Source organism: Corapipo altera, unplaced genomic scaffold (assembly GCF_003945725.1).
Source record: "Corapipo altera isolate COAL_440 unplaced genomic scaffold, ASM394572v1 249, whole genome shotgun sequence".
NCBI lineage: Eukaryota > Metazoa > Chordata > Aves > Passeriformes > Pipridae > Corapipo > Corapipo altera.
Genome location: NW_020884982.1, coordinates 1,093,088 through 1,111,723, shown reverse-complemented (window position 1 = coordinate 1,111,723; position 18,636 = coordinate 1,093,088). Strand labels below are relative to the sequence as shown.

The 18,636-nt window shown below is 39.8% G+C and overlaps 1 protein-coding gene across 1 annotated transcript in view; it reads left to right on the top strand.

Annotated features, from left to right (window-relative positions):
• The window catches only part of VWF (von Willebrand factor), a 131,219-nt gene that overhangs the window by 79,911 nt on the left and 32,672 nt on the right, over positions 1–18,636 (top strand). The window contains exons 31-37 of the mRNA XM_027665954.1: positions 2,668–2,811; positions 3,968–4,132; positions 6,360–6,403; positions 10,737–10,914; positions 13,787–14,007; positions 14,986–15,178; positions 16,344–16,685. Coding sequence (XP_027521755.1) covers positions 2,668–2,811; positions 3,968–4,132; positions 6,360–6,403; positions 10,737–10,914; positions 13,787–14,007; positions 14,986–15,178; positions 16,344–16,685 — 1,287 coding nt within the window. The remainder of the gene's footprint in view (positions 1–2,667; positions 2,812–3,967; positions 4,133–6,359; positions 6,404–10,736; positions 10,915–13,786; positions 14,008–14,985; positions 15,179–16,343; positions 16,686–18,636) is intronic.

Sequence of the window (18,636 nt, the reverse complement as noted above, 5' to 3'; positions counted from 1 at the left end):
ATAGTCATAATAATTTTCTGTATTTTGTTTTATCCCCAGTTATTTATAGCTAACCTGCCACTTTGCATCTAACATTCCACCTCTACAGACACAAAACCATTTGTAGCAAGGGTTGTGAGACAACTGTAGAGGACATGAGGTAATACCTGGAGTTAGTTAATTTTTGTGGTCAGGAATAGTAGTTTGTGAAATGGAATCACCATCACCTGAACAATAACGGTGCTTTAAAATGTGGTTTTTTGCAGGTAGAAAAACTTTCAAAATGTTGAGATTTTCACTGAACAGAAACTCTGAAGCGTTTTTATTTCATATATAAAATATAATTCAGAATTATAGTGGGAATGAAAATCAAATTATAGGAATGAAATTAATCTACACAGTTGGAAGAACTAAATAAAAGACAATAATTGCATAGCAAGAAACAGAAGAGAGACATCCTGTTGTGTTCTTAAATACTGTTGAAAGCATTCTGTTGAATTGATTTAAACAAACATGAATCATTCTATTTAGGAAGTTGGGCTTGGGAAAATAGATGACCTTTTCTAGAGAGGAGATTTATAGTGGAGGTAACGCCACGTGAGAGATGGAAGCTTATAAAAGGGGAAATTGGTGTGGATCCTATTCCTGCTTTAAGTCCAACAGGGCCTGGCAGCAGTTCCTGGTTGGTCCCAGATCTTTAGTTTTGGGCATCTGTGTGGAGAGATGACACTTGAACATGAGGCTGTGGAGGAATTAGTGATAATGGGCTAATGGAGAAGTGGCTGGATAAGTTGGAAATGGGATATGAGGCTGTCAGGGACTGTAGGGGTGTATAGGACAACAGGGAAGGGTGGGGGAAGCAACAGTATTTGAGAAGGAAGCTTGACCTGCAAACCAGTGCTGTGGCAAAGGAAACATTTGAGGTTTTTTTCAGATATCTATTCTAGGCTAGATTCTTCCAAGGGGTAAATTCTTCCTAAAACTCTTATTGAAACCTTGTAGAATATCCAATTGCTGTTGCCATGATATCATAGAATCTCAGAATGATTTGGGTTGGAAGGGACCTTAAGGATCATCTCTTTCCAACACTCCTGCCATGGGCAGGGATGTCACCCAGTATCCCAGGTTGCCCAGAGCCCAATCCAGCCTGGCCCTGAACACTTCCAGGGATGGGGCAGCCCCAGCTTCTCTGGGCAACCTGTGCCAGGGCCTCCTCACCCCTGAGTAAAAAATCTCTTCCTCACATCAAATCTAAATCTCTCCTTTTTTAGTTTAAAACCACTCCCCTTCGTCCTGTCGCTGTCTGCTCATGCAAAAAGTCTCTCTCTCTTATGTTTTAAACTCCCTTTAAGTACTGAAAGGCTACAGTGAGGTCTCTCTGGAGTCCTCTCTTCTCCAGGCTGAATAACCCCAGCTCTCTCAGCCTTATCAATAGTCAATGTGCTGACTGAGATTCCTAGAGGTTGTCCATGCTTGCAGCAGCTTGGGAAAAGGATTTTTGCTTCTGTCACTGAATAAGTTTGGGTGACATGATGCAGACAGACAAAGTACCAAGTGCTGAGGTGTGCTAAGGTACACTGAGGGTGTGCTGGTGAATTATCTATGGTCTGACTTCCAGTGTTTTTCAAATATGTTTGTTATTATAAATTGTACAGTGAATTCCTTAGGCAAACTTATTTCTGCTCCACAGTTATTACAGATTACTAAGAGGAACTAGTCTTTTAAAGTGTTTATTGTTCACTGTTCACTGTTTGCCCTGAATGTCACATCAGTCACCCGGTACCATTTCTACTTCCTGACCTGATAACTTTCAAGCCTAAAGGAGCTTTTAAGAAAGCTGCATATCATGATTCCCAGTATAAATATTTGTGCAAATACATGTCTAAATGCAAGTACTAACAAAGTGCTCTCTTGCTGAGGTCCTGATTTTGAACAAAAATTTGCCTGAGTGTTCACAGATGTTAAATGAAAGGGCAGCAGCTTCCAATTTAAGCCAGTTTGTGATTTGCTAGCTAAGGTAGAATTTCTTTGCAAGTTTTGTGGGGTCTGGTGTGGTTTTGGGTTTTTTTAGGTTGTTTTTAATATGGACCACCCGGTTAGATTATGGGTTACTCTGAGATTAGACTTCAGAGAGGTTGCTGGTAGTGGGGAGGCAAGGTGTGCTTTTCACACCCATACTAAAAGTTGATGAAATTAAAGAAGCAATAGATCTTCACTAGGAGCAAGAGAAACTTGTGTGTACAGCTCGGCATGGTGTGAAGTTGTGCATCAGACCGCCACTGGATGTCACTGTTGCTTGGCAGTTGGGAAATAAGAACATCGTCTCTGCAATATGTTCTTTCCTTTAGCAGTTACCTTTTCCAGAAGTCTTACTGTGGCGTTGCACTGCAGTGAATAGCATAGCTTTATTCTTGTGTCCAGGGAAAGGTAGTAAAGTTCCCATTACTGCAGAAACTGGGTAGCTGAGGACGGTCCTCCTGTGTTGGGATGTGTAAATAGTACTGGAAGGTTCTTAATAGCTGAGATCTTTCATGTAGCAGCAATAAAACAGGCGTTAAAAGTCCTTTAAGAATCACTATTTTTCAGTACCTACTAATATAACATACTAATAGTAAAGTAAAATTTAGTTCTATAGTCTCTTCTGAGTTTTCTGTCATATCTCTTATTTATCCCTTCATTTCTTCTCAGGAAATGCCATTGATTTTGTAGTCCAGAATGCAATGTCAGAATCCCACGGGGGCAGACCCAGCGCATCAAAAGTTGCCATAGTCATCGTGTCGGGGAGGTCAGAAGACTCTGTGGAGGCTGCTGCTCTTTCTGCAAGACTCAACAGTAAATCTCCTTTCATTGTCACTATTTTTAAATAGGGTTGTTGCTTTTTAAGTAATGTGCTATAACAAAAGATGGAAAATTAAGACACTGGTATGTTCATGTAAGTTCTGACCTTACTGTGCACGATGTTCCAGTAAGAAACAGACCTGAACAAAATGTGCCTGATGAAGATGCCTTTGAGTTACTGGTAAATTCAGTACCAATCTGCAGTTTGAGCTGAACAGCTTCCATGGGCTTCACACATTAGTGGCATTTCATTTTCCAAAGTACTATGGATAGACGGGGATGACAGGAATGTATCTGATATTATAAATTCTGTACTGTCACAGGACAGTGATCCTTGAAAGGTTCACTGTAATAATAATAATAATAAAATAAAATAATAATAATAATAATTATAATAATTGGAGGTATTGCTCAGATTCTGCACTGACCTGTACAGGATTATACTTCTGCTATCAGTGTGGGCTGCATGATGATTTTTCAAGTTTTCTGTCTGTTCGTTCTGACCTCAGCTTCCTCAGGTGTTCAACTGAGGAACTTTGACTTACTTTGAAGGTTGCTTTGGGAGCCATTGAATAAGTCATGTACTACATAGCAACTATCAAGTGTTATTTTTAATTAAATGGTTTGAAAATAATCCAATTGCCATGTAACTGAAGAAAGAAAACAACATATTGAGACTTTTTGCATTATAAAAAAAGTGAAGATGTTTTCATTAAGTCTGCAGCTGCATTTTGTTGACCATGCATGTTCTTACTATACTTGAGATTAATAGAGCTCATCCTAGTTAATGCTGTGATTAGAGCATTACCATTTCAGCCCTTAGTTGCCTTTAGCCAATGTGGAGGGAATTATGCAAGGAATACGTTACAATTAACTGTTGGAGAAAAACGTTTCTCAGTTCTTTTTTTATTTTTCTTTTTAAGAAGCAAATGAAAAAAAGCCCCATAGAATCATACAATCATTTATGTTTGAAAAGACCTTCAAGATCATCAAGTCCAGCTGTTACCCCAGCACTGCCAAGGCCACTACTACACCGTGTCCCCAAGTGCCACATCTACATGCCTTTTAAATACTTCCACCACTCCCATGAGCAAAGATCTCCTTCTCCTGTGCATTGCCTAATTAAAACCTTTTTCTTCTCTTTTCCTAGGGGTATCCCTTTTTCCAATTGGTGTTGGGAACAGTTATGATGAAGAGCAACTAAGGACTTTGGCTGGACCATCTGCTGCTACCAGAATCATGAAGCTCCAGAATTTCGAAGATTTATCCACTATGATCACATTGAATAGCCAATTTATCAAAAAAGTGTGCATGGGTAAGTCCAATAGTTGTGGCTGCATGGCTGGAGCAAAACACAAAAATTGAAATGCCCAAACCAGAATGACTTTTCTCATTGTAGAAGTCAACCCAGCGTTCCTTCGCTGGTGTTTTACCAACAATCATCACAAGTGTTAACCTAGACCACTGTCATCACTTCCATGTGAAACAAAACCTGAGCCTTTAAAGCATGTAGTCAGTTGGTATTCCAATCAGCCAAGTTCCAGCAAGATTTTTAGAACTTCTTGGGCCTGAACTTTTGAGTTGTCACCTTCTTAATAATCAGGGCTGGTCATCAACTGAAGGACAGGTCAAGCTGTCATGACTGAATGGGACATGCTTCAGAAATGTTAGGTGGGAGTACAGATTTCAAATTGCGTATTTTTCAGACATGATGTGTATGTCTACAAAAAATTCAGCCCAAGTAGAAGAAAAAAGAAGAAGAATAAGTAATTAACTTTTCCAGGAAAACCAATACTGGGAAAAAAAGTGTAAAATATTTTAACCAAATATTAATTTATTTATACATGAAAATACTCCTCCTCTAAGGAACCTTGATTCAACACTGATCAGTAATTTACTACTTTTGCCTCCTTGATTTGTGTGTATATAGATATTTATTACATATATTGTTATTTCTATTCCAATACCATCTTTGTGTTCTCACCACAAACTACTGTCTCATAGTGTTAGTCATTGCACAGGTTTTTACCAGCATTACAAGGGCTTAGTTACATCTCCTTTACAATAAGTGGACTTTTTTGCAGAGCCAAGTACCACTGAGAGTGAGGAAGTTGCAGAGCATTCACAGTCCAGCTTGGAGATATCCGATCGTTCTCCGCTGGGATCACTTCTGGCATTTTAAAATCTCTCCGGAGCATCAAACAGCTGCCATTTTCTAGATTTAAACAGCTGCCATTTTCTTTCTTTTCTTTTAAAACAAGCTTTTAAAGATGCATTTCCTCTCTTCACACTGTAAAATACGTGATTTTTCTTGCTGTAAATTACATTGATCCAAGATATAGGATGGGGAGCAGGAATTTGGAACCAGTAACTATTTTCTTATTGCAATCTGTGCTATAACCTATTAGTACTAGAGGTGAGAGCTTTGTATTTTTATGAAAGCTTTTCTAACAGCTCAAAAAAACTTGAATCATAGATATCTAATCTTCAACACCTCAATTTGAAAAATTTAGCTCTTCCTTTTGCTGTTGGTAAAGCCTTTGCTGTGGGGTGGAAAACTACAGTCTTATTTTTTTTGTGGGGATTTATTTTCTTGTTTGGATTTTTTTGTTCGTTTTAAGTTTCTTACAATCTGTAAAACATAATTTTCCCCTCCAGACTCACACAGTTGGATTTCTTGTACGGAGGGAGTCTTGCCTTATGTATGGAAGTGTACCAAAAATAATACTATTAAAAAGGTTTAAAAGATTTCCTAAATGCTTTCAAAATACATTACTTGTCCTGGAAAAGACAGAGCATATAGTGAATATAGGATAGCATAGTATAATATTCTAGAAAGAGCTTGCTAGTCAGTGTTTTAATTTCCTAGACATGTGGTTATCACGTTGTCCTGCCATAGTACCTATATGAGATTGCTTCCCATATATCTCTAGGTGTGTAGTGAGAGCACATAAACATAGAAACTGCAATTCAGTGGATACTCTGTGACCATTTAACTGGTTCTATAAAAAAACTGCTCATCACAGTAATGCCTGAATGTAAGGAAGCTGAATTTGAGTGCTCTTATTGCAGCTATTTGCACATTTATGCTGTATTTGTCTGTTGGCATTTAATAAATGTGTGTGCATAAATTCCCATCACCTGCTACTTCCTAGAAATATTCTCAATTCCTCAAATGATTCAGAAGTAAGGCTGGACCTTCACTCAGAGTTAGTCAGGATTTTTTAAAGTACCATCTGGGCAGAACTGTCAGTACAAGTGCTGTAGAATTACAGCCCAGCTATTGCTCACAGGTTGTTTTGGGATCAGTGTCATTGCAAAAGTAAGGAAATGGGAGCAGTAACAACGTTTATACCTTCTGTGACTTATACACTTTGTACAAAAGCCTGCAGTCTTGAGGTAGGGATTCACACATTCTAAAACACAAATAAACTTACAACCTAAATCATGTTTTTAAATAAGCACTCTGTGTTTTGGTGACTGCCACTTAAAAGGCTGGGTGAGGGAGTGAGATGACTAAAATATGTCTTCTTTTCTTTCAGACCCTGTCAGAGAATGTATGGATGAGGATGGAAACAAAAAAAATGTAAGTGTATTGCCTGGGTTGTCCATCTGGCTTTCAAGTTGCAAAGTCTGTGCAGGAGCATGAATATCTTCAGAGATAACATGAAAAAAAAAGTATGGGAAAATATTAAGAATTGTTTTTAGGAGGAAAATGTTGCCTTTTGAAGTGGTGGGGTAACTTTGCACACAGAGGAGACACCTCATCTTGCAGTGTTGAATGCTACTGAAGGCAGTGCAGAACCAAAACTTGTGATAATGTGTGTCTTCCCTGACAGTGAAAAATGCATTTCCTTATCCTGGTGAAAGAACTTACGGGACAGCTAAACATGACCAAAAAAAAGGTGCATGTGTAGGGGGAAGCAACATCATTGTGCAAACCCTGTCCTTCTGCTAAAATTACAAATACTTTATCCCTGTGGAAATCTTATAGGAAGATAATTATTGTGTGATAATTATCTCTTTAGGGGAAATAATCTCTTAAGTAATAGAAGCAAAGTTCTCTGTGTTGGTTCGTGGAAAAGCTCTTATTGATCCCGAGAAAATGCTCAGAAATGCTTGTAAACCTGTCTGATCTCTCAAAAGTGATCCAGGTCTAAGAAAGCAATGATCTAGATGTTATAAAAGGTTAAGTTTCTTCATCTCAGGTGAAACACCAAGGGTTTTGAGAGCATATGATCCTTCATGCTTTTAAAAATATTAGCATAAGCTTGTGCCATGTTTTCTAGTAGGGACCAGTTATGAACTCTAGTCTAGGATTTATCTTGAATTTCTAGTACCTTAAAAATATTCCTTTGATTTTTCCCTTGTGAAGACATGACTGTAAGGAAGGATGTGGCTAATAAAGAAATGCTTATGAATTGTCTAGACACAGGAAATATGTCAAAACTGCCTTACAGGGCTGGCCTCGGTCAGCTGGTGAGAACACAGAAAGGCTTTAGCTAAATCAGGCACTAATAATCTGGTGGCTTGGAGGCTGACAGCCTAAATAAGAAAAAAAGACAAACCAACCAACAAACAAAAAATAAATTTGAAAAACTTCTTTAATTAAAACCAAAAAATAATCAGATTATTTGCGATTTGAACTGCATGTGTCCAGGCCTTGGGGCTCCTAGAGCAGACACAGGTATGTGGAGATAGATGCTAGGAAGGCTAAACTTGAATTTCAGACATGTCAGGTTTCATTTTTTTCGGTGATAAACTCAAAGCACAATTTCCGTTCTGGCTAAAATGCTCTTCGAGGAAAACAGACCGGGCTCCAGTCCTTGGGAAAACAAGCCACACTTTCAAAGGGCAGCCTTTAGGGGGATTTTGTGTTACCTCTTCTGTCAGCCAGAAAAAAAATAGGTGTTACAAGGCACTGTGGTGGCCACTGCCTTTTGGAACAGGCTGCTGAGCATCCCTGGGAGTCTCCAGAACACTGTGGGAGTGTCCCGGGGCAGCACCCACACTCTGCACTCTGCCTCACTGGCAGGAAGGTGCCACTGTTCTGTTCCCCTCTTCCAGCAAATTCCGCAAATCCACGGGGATGAAGAATCAAGGCTCTTCCCTAATTCAGAAAACACAGACTTTTACACTGGATTCACAATATTTCAGGGGTTACTCAGAGTTATTGCAGGAGGCTCAGTTCCCCAGGCGGGATGTCTGTCATGCACCTGGAGATTGTGGGAACTGATCTCGTGCAGTTTGCAAGGAAATCAGAGCACTCAGGATCAAAAATATCAGTCTAAATCCTATCAGTATCGTGAACAACATGATTTGTTACTTTTTTTTTTTTTGGTTTTGTTATTACCTCTACCCTGGAAAGGATTGTTGAAGGAAGATTCATGACTAAGGTCATTGTTAGTAGCAGAAGGATAGCAGATCAAATGTGCTGGGACAGGCCAAAATCCCATCCAGCCCCCTGTATTTTGTGACCAAAAATAGGAGCCAGGGGAGGAATGTAATTAATATGTGTGAAAATTCCTTGAATTGTCCCAGCCTTGAACAAGTTGTGTCTCAGGGACACTCTCAGGTGATAGTGACACCTTTTTATGTTAGATAGGGCTAGATAGTTTTCTCCTCCATGAATTTATTCAACCATTCTTTGAATCCACGTAAGTTTTTAGTACTCATCAGATCCAGTGGCAGGGAGTTGCAGGAGTGCTAAATACAGGGTGTGCAAAGAGCCACTGGTTTCATATTTGAACTTGCCAGCTGACAGAATATCAGAACAATTATGGTAGATGAAGGTTTTTTGTTAATGTAGTTAATTTTCATCATTAGTCTTGTTATGATGGTTTTCAATGGGCATAAAGATGATAATAAAAGTGTGGGTACTTGTCTTATAATAGTAGCATTTCATCATGAAGTATCTTTGATCTTCTGCATTTCTAGTCTATGTATGGCAATAAAAACCATGTTCCTAAACTAGCAGTGTCTGTACCATGACTTTTCTCGTATAGCTCAGCTCTTGGCTTACAGAACAGACAAACAAACAAATAAACCCCTGAATAAATTAAAAGGTACCAGTTGAGAAAGCTGCTCGAGGTACATGTCTCTCCCTCCTGCAGATGCACAGCAAGGGAAGAGTGTACAAGTCCAGGTCTGTAGGTTCAGAGCTCCCTCAGAGAGGAAGTCTGAGGCTTCCTGCGGTGTCCTGGCAGGCTCACTGCTTTCAGCAGACATCCTTCACTATTTAGAAACCCCTGATTTTCCTTCCCTTTCTGTCGTGTTTAACTCCTACGATTTCATATCAACTGGGATTTAGGCTTTCTTTGTCTTCAGAGTCCCTGCATCTTCCTCTGCACCAGGATTCTTGGCTTTTTTGTGATACTTCAACTGGTATTTTTGTTTTACTGTGCTGTGCTTCGCTATTCTTGTCCAGCTCTTAGATGTTTTCCAATAGATGTCCTGTTAAGGAATGAAATAAAAACAATTAAATATGTATGGAAGCCAGACTTGCACAGCTGTATTTGTACCCTTCCAGGTGCTCCTCTTTTAGTGAGTTGTAGGCGAGACAACTATAATTAAAAAACATTCTATTTCTTCCTATTTAAATACTTTTTCCATACTTAAAGCTCCTCGTCACTTTTTCACAGCTTCCTCTAGGCTCACAAGCCTGAAAAGTATTAAGCAACTTTCAGTTGCCTTCTCAAAGTCCTGAAACAGGTCCAGTAAATTAACTTGTATTTAATATGTAATTTTTTTATGGCTGCAAGTCTGACTGTTCTTCTTTAGACTTGATGGAATCACATAGCTCAGAGATACAGAGCAATAATTTCACAGTGCTATTCTCAGCTTGAACATTCAGTGACAAGACTCATCTGTGAATGATGTTATCTAGTTATTTTAATCCTTTGCTCTCTTCTTTTTTATGGGAATGATGGTTAAAGTGAGAAGGACATGATGGGAGATCACCTTCCCCCATAGCAATTTTTTCTTTCCCACGTGTTTCTGCTTGTGGATATCAAGAAATGTTAACCCAGTTTGTAGAACCAATATCTCACTTGTGCTGGTGTTTCTGGACTCACCTCTGTAGAGATAGGTCTGGGAAGTACTGTTTCCCACATTTGGGGATATTCATGGGAATGCAGACCCCAGGGATGAACACTGTTTTGAAATTCATTGAACCTATCTATGGAGTATAGAGTTCTGTGGGATTTGGGCCAGAGAACTCAGCTTTTTGCAGATAGGAATCTTGAGATACTCCAGATTGTGACCACATCTATTTCTCTGTCATTCATTAGTATATAATCTTGGTACCTTAAAATTTAGACTGGCCTTTAGAAACTAAGAGTATATTTTACATTTAATTTTTAGTTTTAGAAATCCATTACATTTATGTAATAACATTGATATGGTAAAGGAACAAATTCCCTTTGGGAAGGGAGGAACTGTTTTAAAATTTCAGAGTTTTGGATAAAATAATTACAATATTCCATGCCTTTCTAGCTTGGAACAAATATTGTTAATTCCTGCTGTGCCATGACCATCTGTGGCTTATGAAGACTAAAGGCTTTGAAATTTAAAGCAAAGCTGAGGGCAGTTCTTTGTTGACTCTGCTATCCACGCATGCTGTAGGACGGCAAGTGGTGGAGTATCAGACACTTCATTTTGTTGTAGCAAAGCATTTCCTGTTCAAGACTGTTACCTTTGGCTTGGAATTTCAGAGTCTGTTTCTTAGTGTTGCTAATTTCAACTTTCTAATTGTCATGGAGTCCTTAATACACTGCATTCCTTTATTTAGTTTGCCAAGGGTAATTTGAGTCACAGTCACTGTACTTGTTAACTGTGGGGTTGTGGCACCAGCCAAGCTTTGTGTTTTCCTGCCCCCTGCCCATCTTTTCACTGTTGAATCTCCGTGTCTCCCTACCCAGCCTGGTGATAAATGGACATTACCAGACCAGTGCCACACTGTAACATGCTTTCCAGGAGATTACACAGTTCTGGAGAGCCACCACATTAACTGTGAGAGGATGGCAAAGCCGGTGTGTCACAGCAACCTCCCTGCTGTGAAGGTTGAAGAAACGTGTGGCTGCCGCTGGATGTGTCCGTGTGAGTATCTGTCTTTGCATGTGTTGCCTCTCCTTCCCCATCACTCAAAATGTTTTCTCAGAAATGTAATGCTGAGTGCAGCTGCTCAGCCATTGTACACATCAAAGGTGGCTGGGATGGGAGGAATTGCTGTTTAATTGCTGTACAGTGATTAACCAAAAAAACTAGGAGCATGACAGTTGCCCTGTTGCTGGAATGTCCAGCGCTGTTTGCAAGTTCGGGGACACTGTGAGCTTATTTTTTGCATTAGTGGAGCTACAGTGTTTTATCAGAGAATCTAACACTCGATTTCCAAAGCTGTGTGTACTGGGAAGGAGGATGTATGGAAGCAAACAGGAATTTACCTTGGCAGGCTGTAAGCAAGTGATTTTTTCTTGCTCGGCTTCTAAGCTTGAGGGTTTGACCTGACCTCAATCACACACGTGTATTGTAGAAACATCAACAAAAAATGCTCCCTGTCTCCATATAATCTCACACTCTGTGTGATTGGTGCCTTGGCTGGGATGACTGGAACAGAAATTAAGTGTACCCACTCACAGGGTACAGAGATGCAGCCCTGAGGCTGGTGACCAGTTCATTAAAAAGAAAATAGGCTTACATCTTAAGTAATGAGATTGCTTTTTGAAAGTAAGTCACAACCTGTCTTCATAAAGTACAATCTGAATTTAAAATATCCTCTCCTGAACTGACTGATTTAAGAACAATTTATTCCAAATACTACTTGAAATAACTAAGCTGGTAGCTGGATTTTGATCCCTGAACTGTTATACACACAAAATTTTTACACCCCAAGTTTTAGCATTTCCTAAAAGTGTGTTTGATTATCCAAACCCTTTAAATCTAACCTTTCTTTTTTGATATAAGTATTTCAGAAAGGTAGAAAGACTTGAGTTAAATAGTCTTAAGTATTTTATAATGTTTGAAAGATTATTCTTATGTTACCTACCCATCTTTAATAATTTTCTTGATTCTTACTACATACATAGGATCAACATGAAGGCATTACTTTAGGCATGCAAAATGTGCCTTTATTAAAAGTTTCTGAAAAGATGAAATGAAAATTTTCATTTGCACAGTTAGCTGATTATCAGGAAAAGACCTATGGTTCACTTGAGATTGTTGGTATTTAACAAGAGCTAACAACTCTTTATGAATTTAATGAGCCACAATACCCAAATATTTTTTTTCCTAAGATGGTGCAGAATGTGAGGGGAAAAATAGTAAATTTTCATATGTTATAGAAGAAGAGAATTAAAAAAACCCAACCCACCCAGGTGATTCAAGAACTCCTGGGTCAAGGCTCCTTGTTTTAATGACAACTTAGTGCAACCAGGGTCATGCTGGGTCAGCTAAAGCAACATTCATAGCAGGTGGAAAGGCTGATTTTGATGCTGTGTGTGCTGAAGTCAGAGCCAAAACCCACAGCAGAATCACGGCAATGCATCTTAAATTGACTTGTGATTCACTTATTTAGAGAGCTAAAACATGCTTTCAAGTGATGGCTTGACAGTGTGGGTGATGTGACAAATGGTTTTGTAAAGAGGAAGTACTTGAAAAAGAGTTCTTATGTCGTTTAAAAGTTCAGAGAATAGTTCAGGAGTTACACTATAAAGGTGTAACTAGACTATCAAGGTGTAACTAAAGGTATAACTTGCTGAACTAGTTGAAAGCTTTATAGTTTTATAGTAATGTGATTTGCAGTGTGTGACTCATGACTATTGTGTGCTCTTGGGCTACTTTAAAATAAATTGCATTTTGTGCTACAGAATACCTATGAGAATTTTGAAAGGACTCCCATTATCCTTAGAATTTTTTTAGATGTCCATGAATAAATAAAGGTTGCAAAACATGGTTTTATAGCTTTTTTTATAAACATTGTTTATATATGAACTTAATAAGCAGATACAATAAAGTGCCTGAGAATGCTCCAGTGCTCTCAAAGGGATGTATCTCTTGACAGCTCAGTGCCCAACAGCACACAAGATAGACTGGCTTCCTTCCCTCCTCTGAGTTGTTTGCTGTTTTTCCTGGGAAATTAAGTTTGAAGGTCATTGATTAGGAAAAAGATTATTCTCAGATCTCAATTAGAAGTCAAGTACTGAATTATTAACAATGATAATTTTCCTCCTTACATGTTTTGCTGGCATTCCTTTTATTGTCCTTATTATCTTTAGGCAAGAGATTTGAAAACATAGGAACCAGAAGCATCAGATTTTGTTTTGGTATTCTTGAGATTATAATTCTCCTTGTTTTCCAGTTTGTGAAGACAAGGAGGTGTTTACAACCTAATGACAAGAACACTGAGCTGTCAGCTGACCATTGGTTTATCCTGTGATTATTATTTCTCTTGCTTTTTTCCTGTTTCCAATTGGGAAAAAAAAAAGTCCCCAGGTATTAACTTGGGACATATGTTTGATAGGAGTGAAATAATGTTATTTGGTTTCAAATGTAATACTACAGAATAAAATAGAATGCCATAGTTAAGATACAATGCAAAAATTAAAAAGTGTGTTATGGTCTTTCTACAAATATGGAAGGGATTTTCCCTGTTTTATTTTTCATATAATCTCTATTACTAAATCATATTCAATGTGAGCAAATTTCAGGCAAAAGAATTTTCTATGGGTTTATCCAAATCTCTTGTAATAGTAATCGTTCCAGACAAAGATATTTCAAAAAAACACCACGTGTGATGAAGTATTTACCAAAATTTCTTGTCAATGATGTGCTACATCGTTTGCAATCCGTTACTTTCCTCACCTTCCCAATTAATTGGTTCCACATACCCATAATGATTGTGGAGAAATAGTCTTAATTTAAACTAAAGCAAATCCCTATATGGCTTTCTTTGGTGATTGTTGTTTATTTGCAGGTGTCTGTATGGGAAGTTCATCTCGACACATTGTCACCTTTGATGGGCTGAATTTTAAGCTGGCTGGCAATTGCTCCTACACCTTGTTTCAAGACATGCAACATGATGTTGAAGTTCTCCTCCATGAAGGACCCTGCAGAGCAGCACCAAAGATGAACTGCATGGACTCCATGGAAGTGAAACATCGTGATGTGTCTGTTCAGCTCTTCAGTAACATGGCAGTAAGCTAAACACAATGAACTGATCTGTGCATTGGCTGCTCATGCTATAGAATCCAGGCTATGAGGACAATTTTTCCCTTTATCTAATTTCTGAACCCTTTCAGCCTATTTTTAGGCTTCTGAGCAAATGCCTGTTTTCCTTTTCATGATACAGTCGATGTTCACACAACGAGCCAGACAGGATTTTCCTCTTGTTCTCCGCGTTGTGCTGGTGTGACAATGTCAAGAACATGGGATTTGGCAGCATCTCCCTGACATTTCATCCAGAAAGGCAGGGGTTATAGACAGGACATTGTGCACTGTGATTCTCCTCTTTTGGCAGAGGTCCTTTATACAATGTTTTTGTTTGGTACGTGGGAGAGCACTCTGCTCCTCACAGAGCTGTGAATGGCTGGCTCACTGAAGAGAGTTGGTTTTTATCTTGTGTGGTTGGGCCTCAGCGTCAGAAGAAAGAACATCTTAGTATTCATTACATCTGTTTTATGGGCAGAGAAGTATTCAAACCCAATATGACCCATTTTTCAGTCTCTGGGTCCTCAGACATAACTTGTCTAACTTGCAAAGATGATCACTTCTGATTCATGTAGCAAAATAGGGTGGACCAAAACACCTACACCCAGTTCTGCATGATGATGGACAGCCTTGACTTTTCACTGAGGTATTGATAATCAGGGCCTGTAGGCATTATTTGAGCTTCATGGCATGAGATTGCTACTCTGTCAATACTTGATGCTCAAGGAGTGCACTTACAGGGGAAAATGTTGAAAGAGTTGTTCATATAATTCACAAAATGAAGGTCAAGTACTTCTGTAGGTTTTCAGACTCAATAGAAAATTTCAGCAAAATTGATTCTTATATCCAGATTCAGTTGGACCTTCAAGTACTTGTGAAGTCAAAATGTGCTTCAACTTTTAATTTAGGTTGATTTTTAACTGCTTGCTAAAACTGATGTGATGACCTTGCCTTTTTTGAAAACAGGTGACTGTTAATGGTGAAAGGGTTCGTATCCCCTACTCTAACTCTTTGTTTGGAGTCACTGTCTATGGAGCAGTAATCCATGAAATCCAGTTCTTCCATCTTGGACATAATCTCACATTTACTCCAATAAACAATGAATTTCTTCTTAAACTTAATTCAAAGAGCTTTTCTTCAGGAACAAAAGGCCTTTGTGGTAAGTTTCAAAGGTAGTAGTTTTAACAGCTCCCCACTTGGGCTCGAGCTTCTATTTATTTTATTGTAACTTGTGTGGCTTTGAAGCTGTAAACTCTCTGGCTGAACTGATCCCTCACTGTTGAGGGAGCACTGCAAATCTGTGTAGCTTTTTCTGCTATGGCCAGCAGTGTAACAACTCACTGACCACTGACTCCCAGTAATGCCTTAGAAAGGACAGGTAAGACTGCTCTCGTGTTTTTCTTAGTCATATTTTCAAGGAGATTGGTGGCTTTTTTTGCGTGAGGGTTTAACTTTAGATTGTTGCATATATGTTTATGAGAGGCATGACCTATGCTTGCAGGGAAGGTGAAATGTTTGAGAGGGGGACTACTACCTGGGAGAATTAATTCTATGGTATCCTCAATGATATAATCTATGGTACAGCTTAAACCTCTGTGCCATAAACTGTACCTCAATTAAAAAGGAAATGGGAATGGAGACCATTTTTGTGCCTCTATTTATAATAGGAATGATAAGGAATATAACTGTCCAGTTCTAGACCCTTCAATTTAGGAAGGATATTGAGGGGCTGGAGCGTGTCCAAAGAAGGGCAACAAGGCTGGTGAAGGGACTGGAGCACAAGTCCTATAGGGAGCAGCTGAGGGAGCTGGGGGGGCTCAACCTGGACAAGAGGAGGCTCAGGGAGACCTCATCACTCTCTACAGCTCCCTGAAAGGAGGTTGTAGCCAGGTGGAGGTTGGTGTCTTCTCCCAGGAACCAGCAGTAGGACAAGGGGGTGGAGTCTTCAGCTGCACCAGGGGAGGTTTAGGTTGGACATTAGGAAGAAATTCTTTACAGAGAGAGTGATTGGACATTGGAATTGGCTGCCCAGGGAGGTGGTGGAGTCACCATCCCTGGAGATGTTCCAGAAGAGACTGGATGTGGCACTTGGTGCCATGGTCTGGGTGACAAGGTGGTGTTGGGTCAAAGGTTGGACTCAATGATCTCAGAGGTCTTTTCCAACCTAGTTGATTCTGTGATTCTATGATCATTCATTCCTCTCCCCCTTTGTAGCCACTGAGCCGCCCCAACCAGTGTCATCCGTCCTGTCCCTGTTTTCTCCAGGTTTATTTTTGCTGACTGTATTCAGACTTTTCCTTTTCCTTTTACTCACCCTCCTACAGGGGTGTGTGACCAGAACCACGTCAACGACTTCACGTTACGCAATGGCTCTGTCACTCCTGACAGCAGTGTGTTTATCCAAGACTGGACAGTGGAAAAGCCAGGGAAAGTCTGTGAGATCCGGAGGGAAGACAGGTGTTCTGAGCACGCCACGAGCCTCTGCCACCTCCTGCTCTCCGATCGCTTTGTGGAGTGCCACAGGATAATCTCCCCCAACATGTTCTACGAGGCCTGCATGGAGAACAGCTGCTATGAGGATGAAGCCTGTGAGATGATAACTTCCTACGCTCACCTCTGCAGGGAGCACGACGTCTGCGTGCACTGGAGAACACCCGAGATTTGTCGTAAGGGTTTCACTCTGCGTTAAAGCTGGTGTAGAAATTGTCTTACTGTGTGATGGTGGTGACAGTGACTGTCTTGTCAGTGTAATATTGATTTTTGAAGGCTTTGCAACAGGGCAGAAGTTCCAGATCATGTTTATCGTACAGGTCATATTGCAGATCAAATAACTGGTTTGTCATCCACTGAGCTGCATATTGTGGAGAAAGTTGGTAGGCTGCTAACTAGCAAAATGCAAGGCTACAGAGATAAAAATACTGTGAAAGCTTTGCACAGGTACACACAACCGTGTGACAGTACCTGACGCTGCAGCCACTGAACCATCGTGGGGCCAGGTTTGGGCTGAGAGCCTGCTCTCATTCTGCCTTTTTTAGCAGCACATGTCCTTGCTTTGATACAGACATTGGAGGGTCTGAGGTGGCCATGGAAACTCATACTTTGGACTAGTGGAACTGCTTCCCATACCCTGTGCATAATGGCACACAATAAGACTTTTCTTTGTAGTTGGTTCATAAAATTCCTTCCATTTCAACCAAAGCCTAAACTTTTGAGAATGTGATGGAAGAGCCAGTGAGATTTTAAGTTTCTGCTACAGGGAGAAACTGGGAAAGGCCACTCTCTATGGTGTCATTTCTTGCCAGGACATGCCATGCTATGCTGATTGAACCAGCTGTAATTTGCTCTGCGGATGTGGTTCTCTTTCTGCCTGTGTGTTGCTTGTGTTTTGGAAGTGAAAGGTTTGTGCTATGAGAAGGGAGCATAGCAGGATGTGAGTCCTGCAAATCACCCAGAACCCAATCAAGACTAGCAAGACAAGCATGCTAAGTGCCAAATTCAAACAGTTGTTGCTTTGTATGCCTACTGTCCTAAGTTCTTATAGACAAGTGCTTCTGCTTTATCTTCCCGTTTCTTCTCCTCTCACTGTCTGCAGTGATGGCACTGGACATTCAGATATTCACTCAATACTTCTGGTTCATATGAGTATCTCAGATGTATATGTATGTAGGTATTTTCTTTCCCAGCCACCTCCTCATTACTCTGTCTTGATTGTCCCAGTTGGTTTTCACATCTCCTGCCTCTCTAGTTTAGTTGGTTCTAGTTGCTTTGCTTTCTTTCCCTCTTTCTGCCCAGGTACTTTCCATTTCACAACTGGAGAACCAGAATCCTAATGGCACGATATAATAAAAAATCACTCCATGTTCTGCTTTTGTTCATGTTTTAAACTCAGACTGAGGGAATTATAGGATAGGAAGTCAAGAATGTGAATTTGGTCTGAGCCTCCAGTTAATTTTTAAAATATCTTTCAGGAATAATAGGATATTGAACACAGTCTGTTTGGAGTATAGTCCTAGAAAGCAGAGAGAGAACGTTACCAGCCTATATCCAAATTTAGTGCTTCAGTCAGACTTTGCAAATTGTAACATCCAAAGCTGGATGTCAATGGATTACCTTAATAACTCTGCATTTTTCAAATTCCCCTCTGGTGTCACAGTGTGTACAAGGATAGACAAAGAGTTGCTCATTTTAACACTAGTTGCATAAAAGTCTTTAGTGTCTTAACAACAGCATCATCATCTTCCTTCAAGCACGTGCCTGTGTGCAATTGCCAAAATAAAACTGCCAACATTTGGTTTATACAGATTACATTAATGACTAAATAGTACAACTTAATCACTCTACCAAAACATGTTTAATAGCAATGGCTTGGTTCTGGGTTACCTTGCTTCCTTCTCCCCAATCCAGTGAGTCCCTGTCATTCTTTTAGCATTTGATCTGGGGTTTTGTCATCCCATATTGGGACATTCCAAGCAATACAAGACCTTTCTGACTGCTCTACCTGCATAGGTGAATATACTCTCTGGAATTCAGATATATTCAGCCTGGAAAAGAGAAGGCTTCAGGGTGACCTAATTCTGGCCTCCCAGTACCTGAAGGGAGCCCACAAGAAAGATGAAG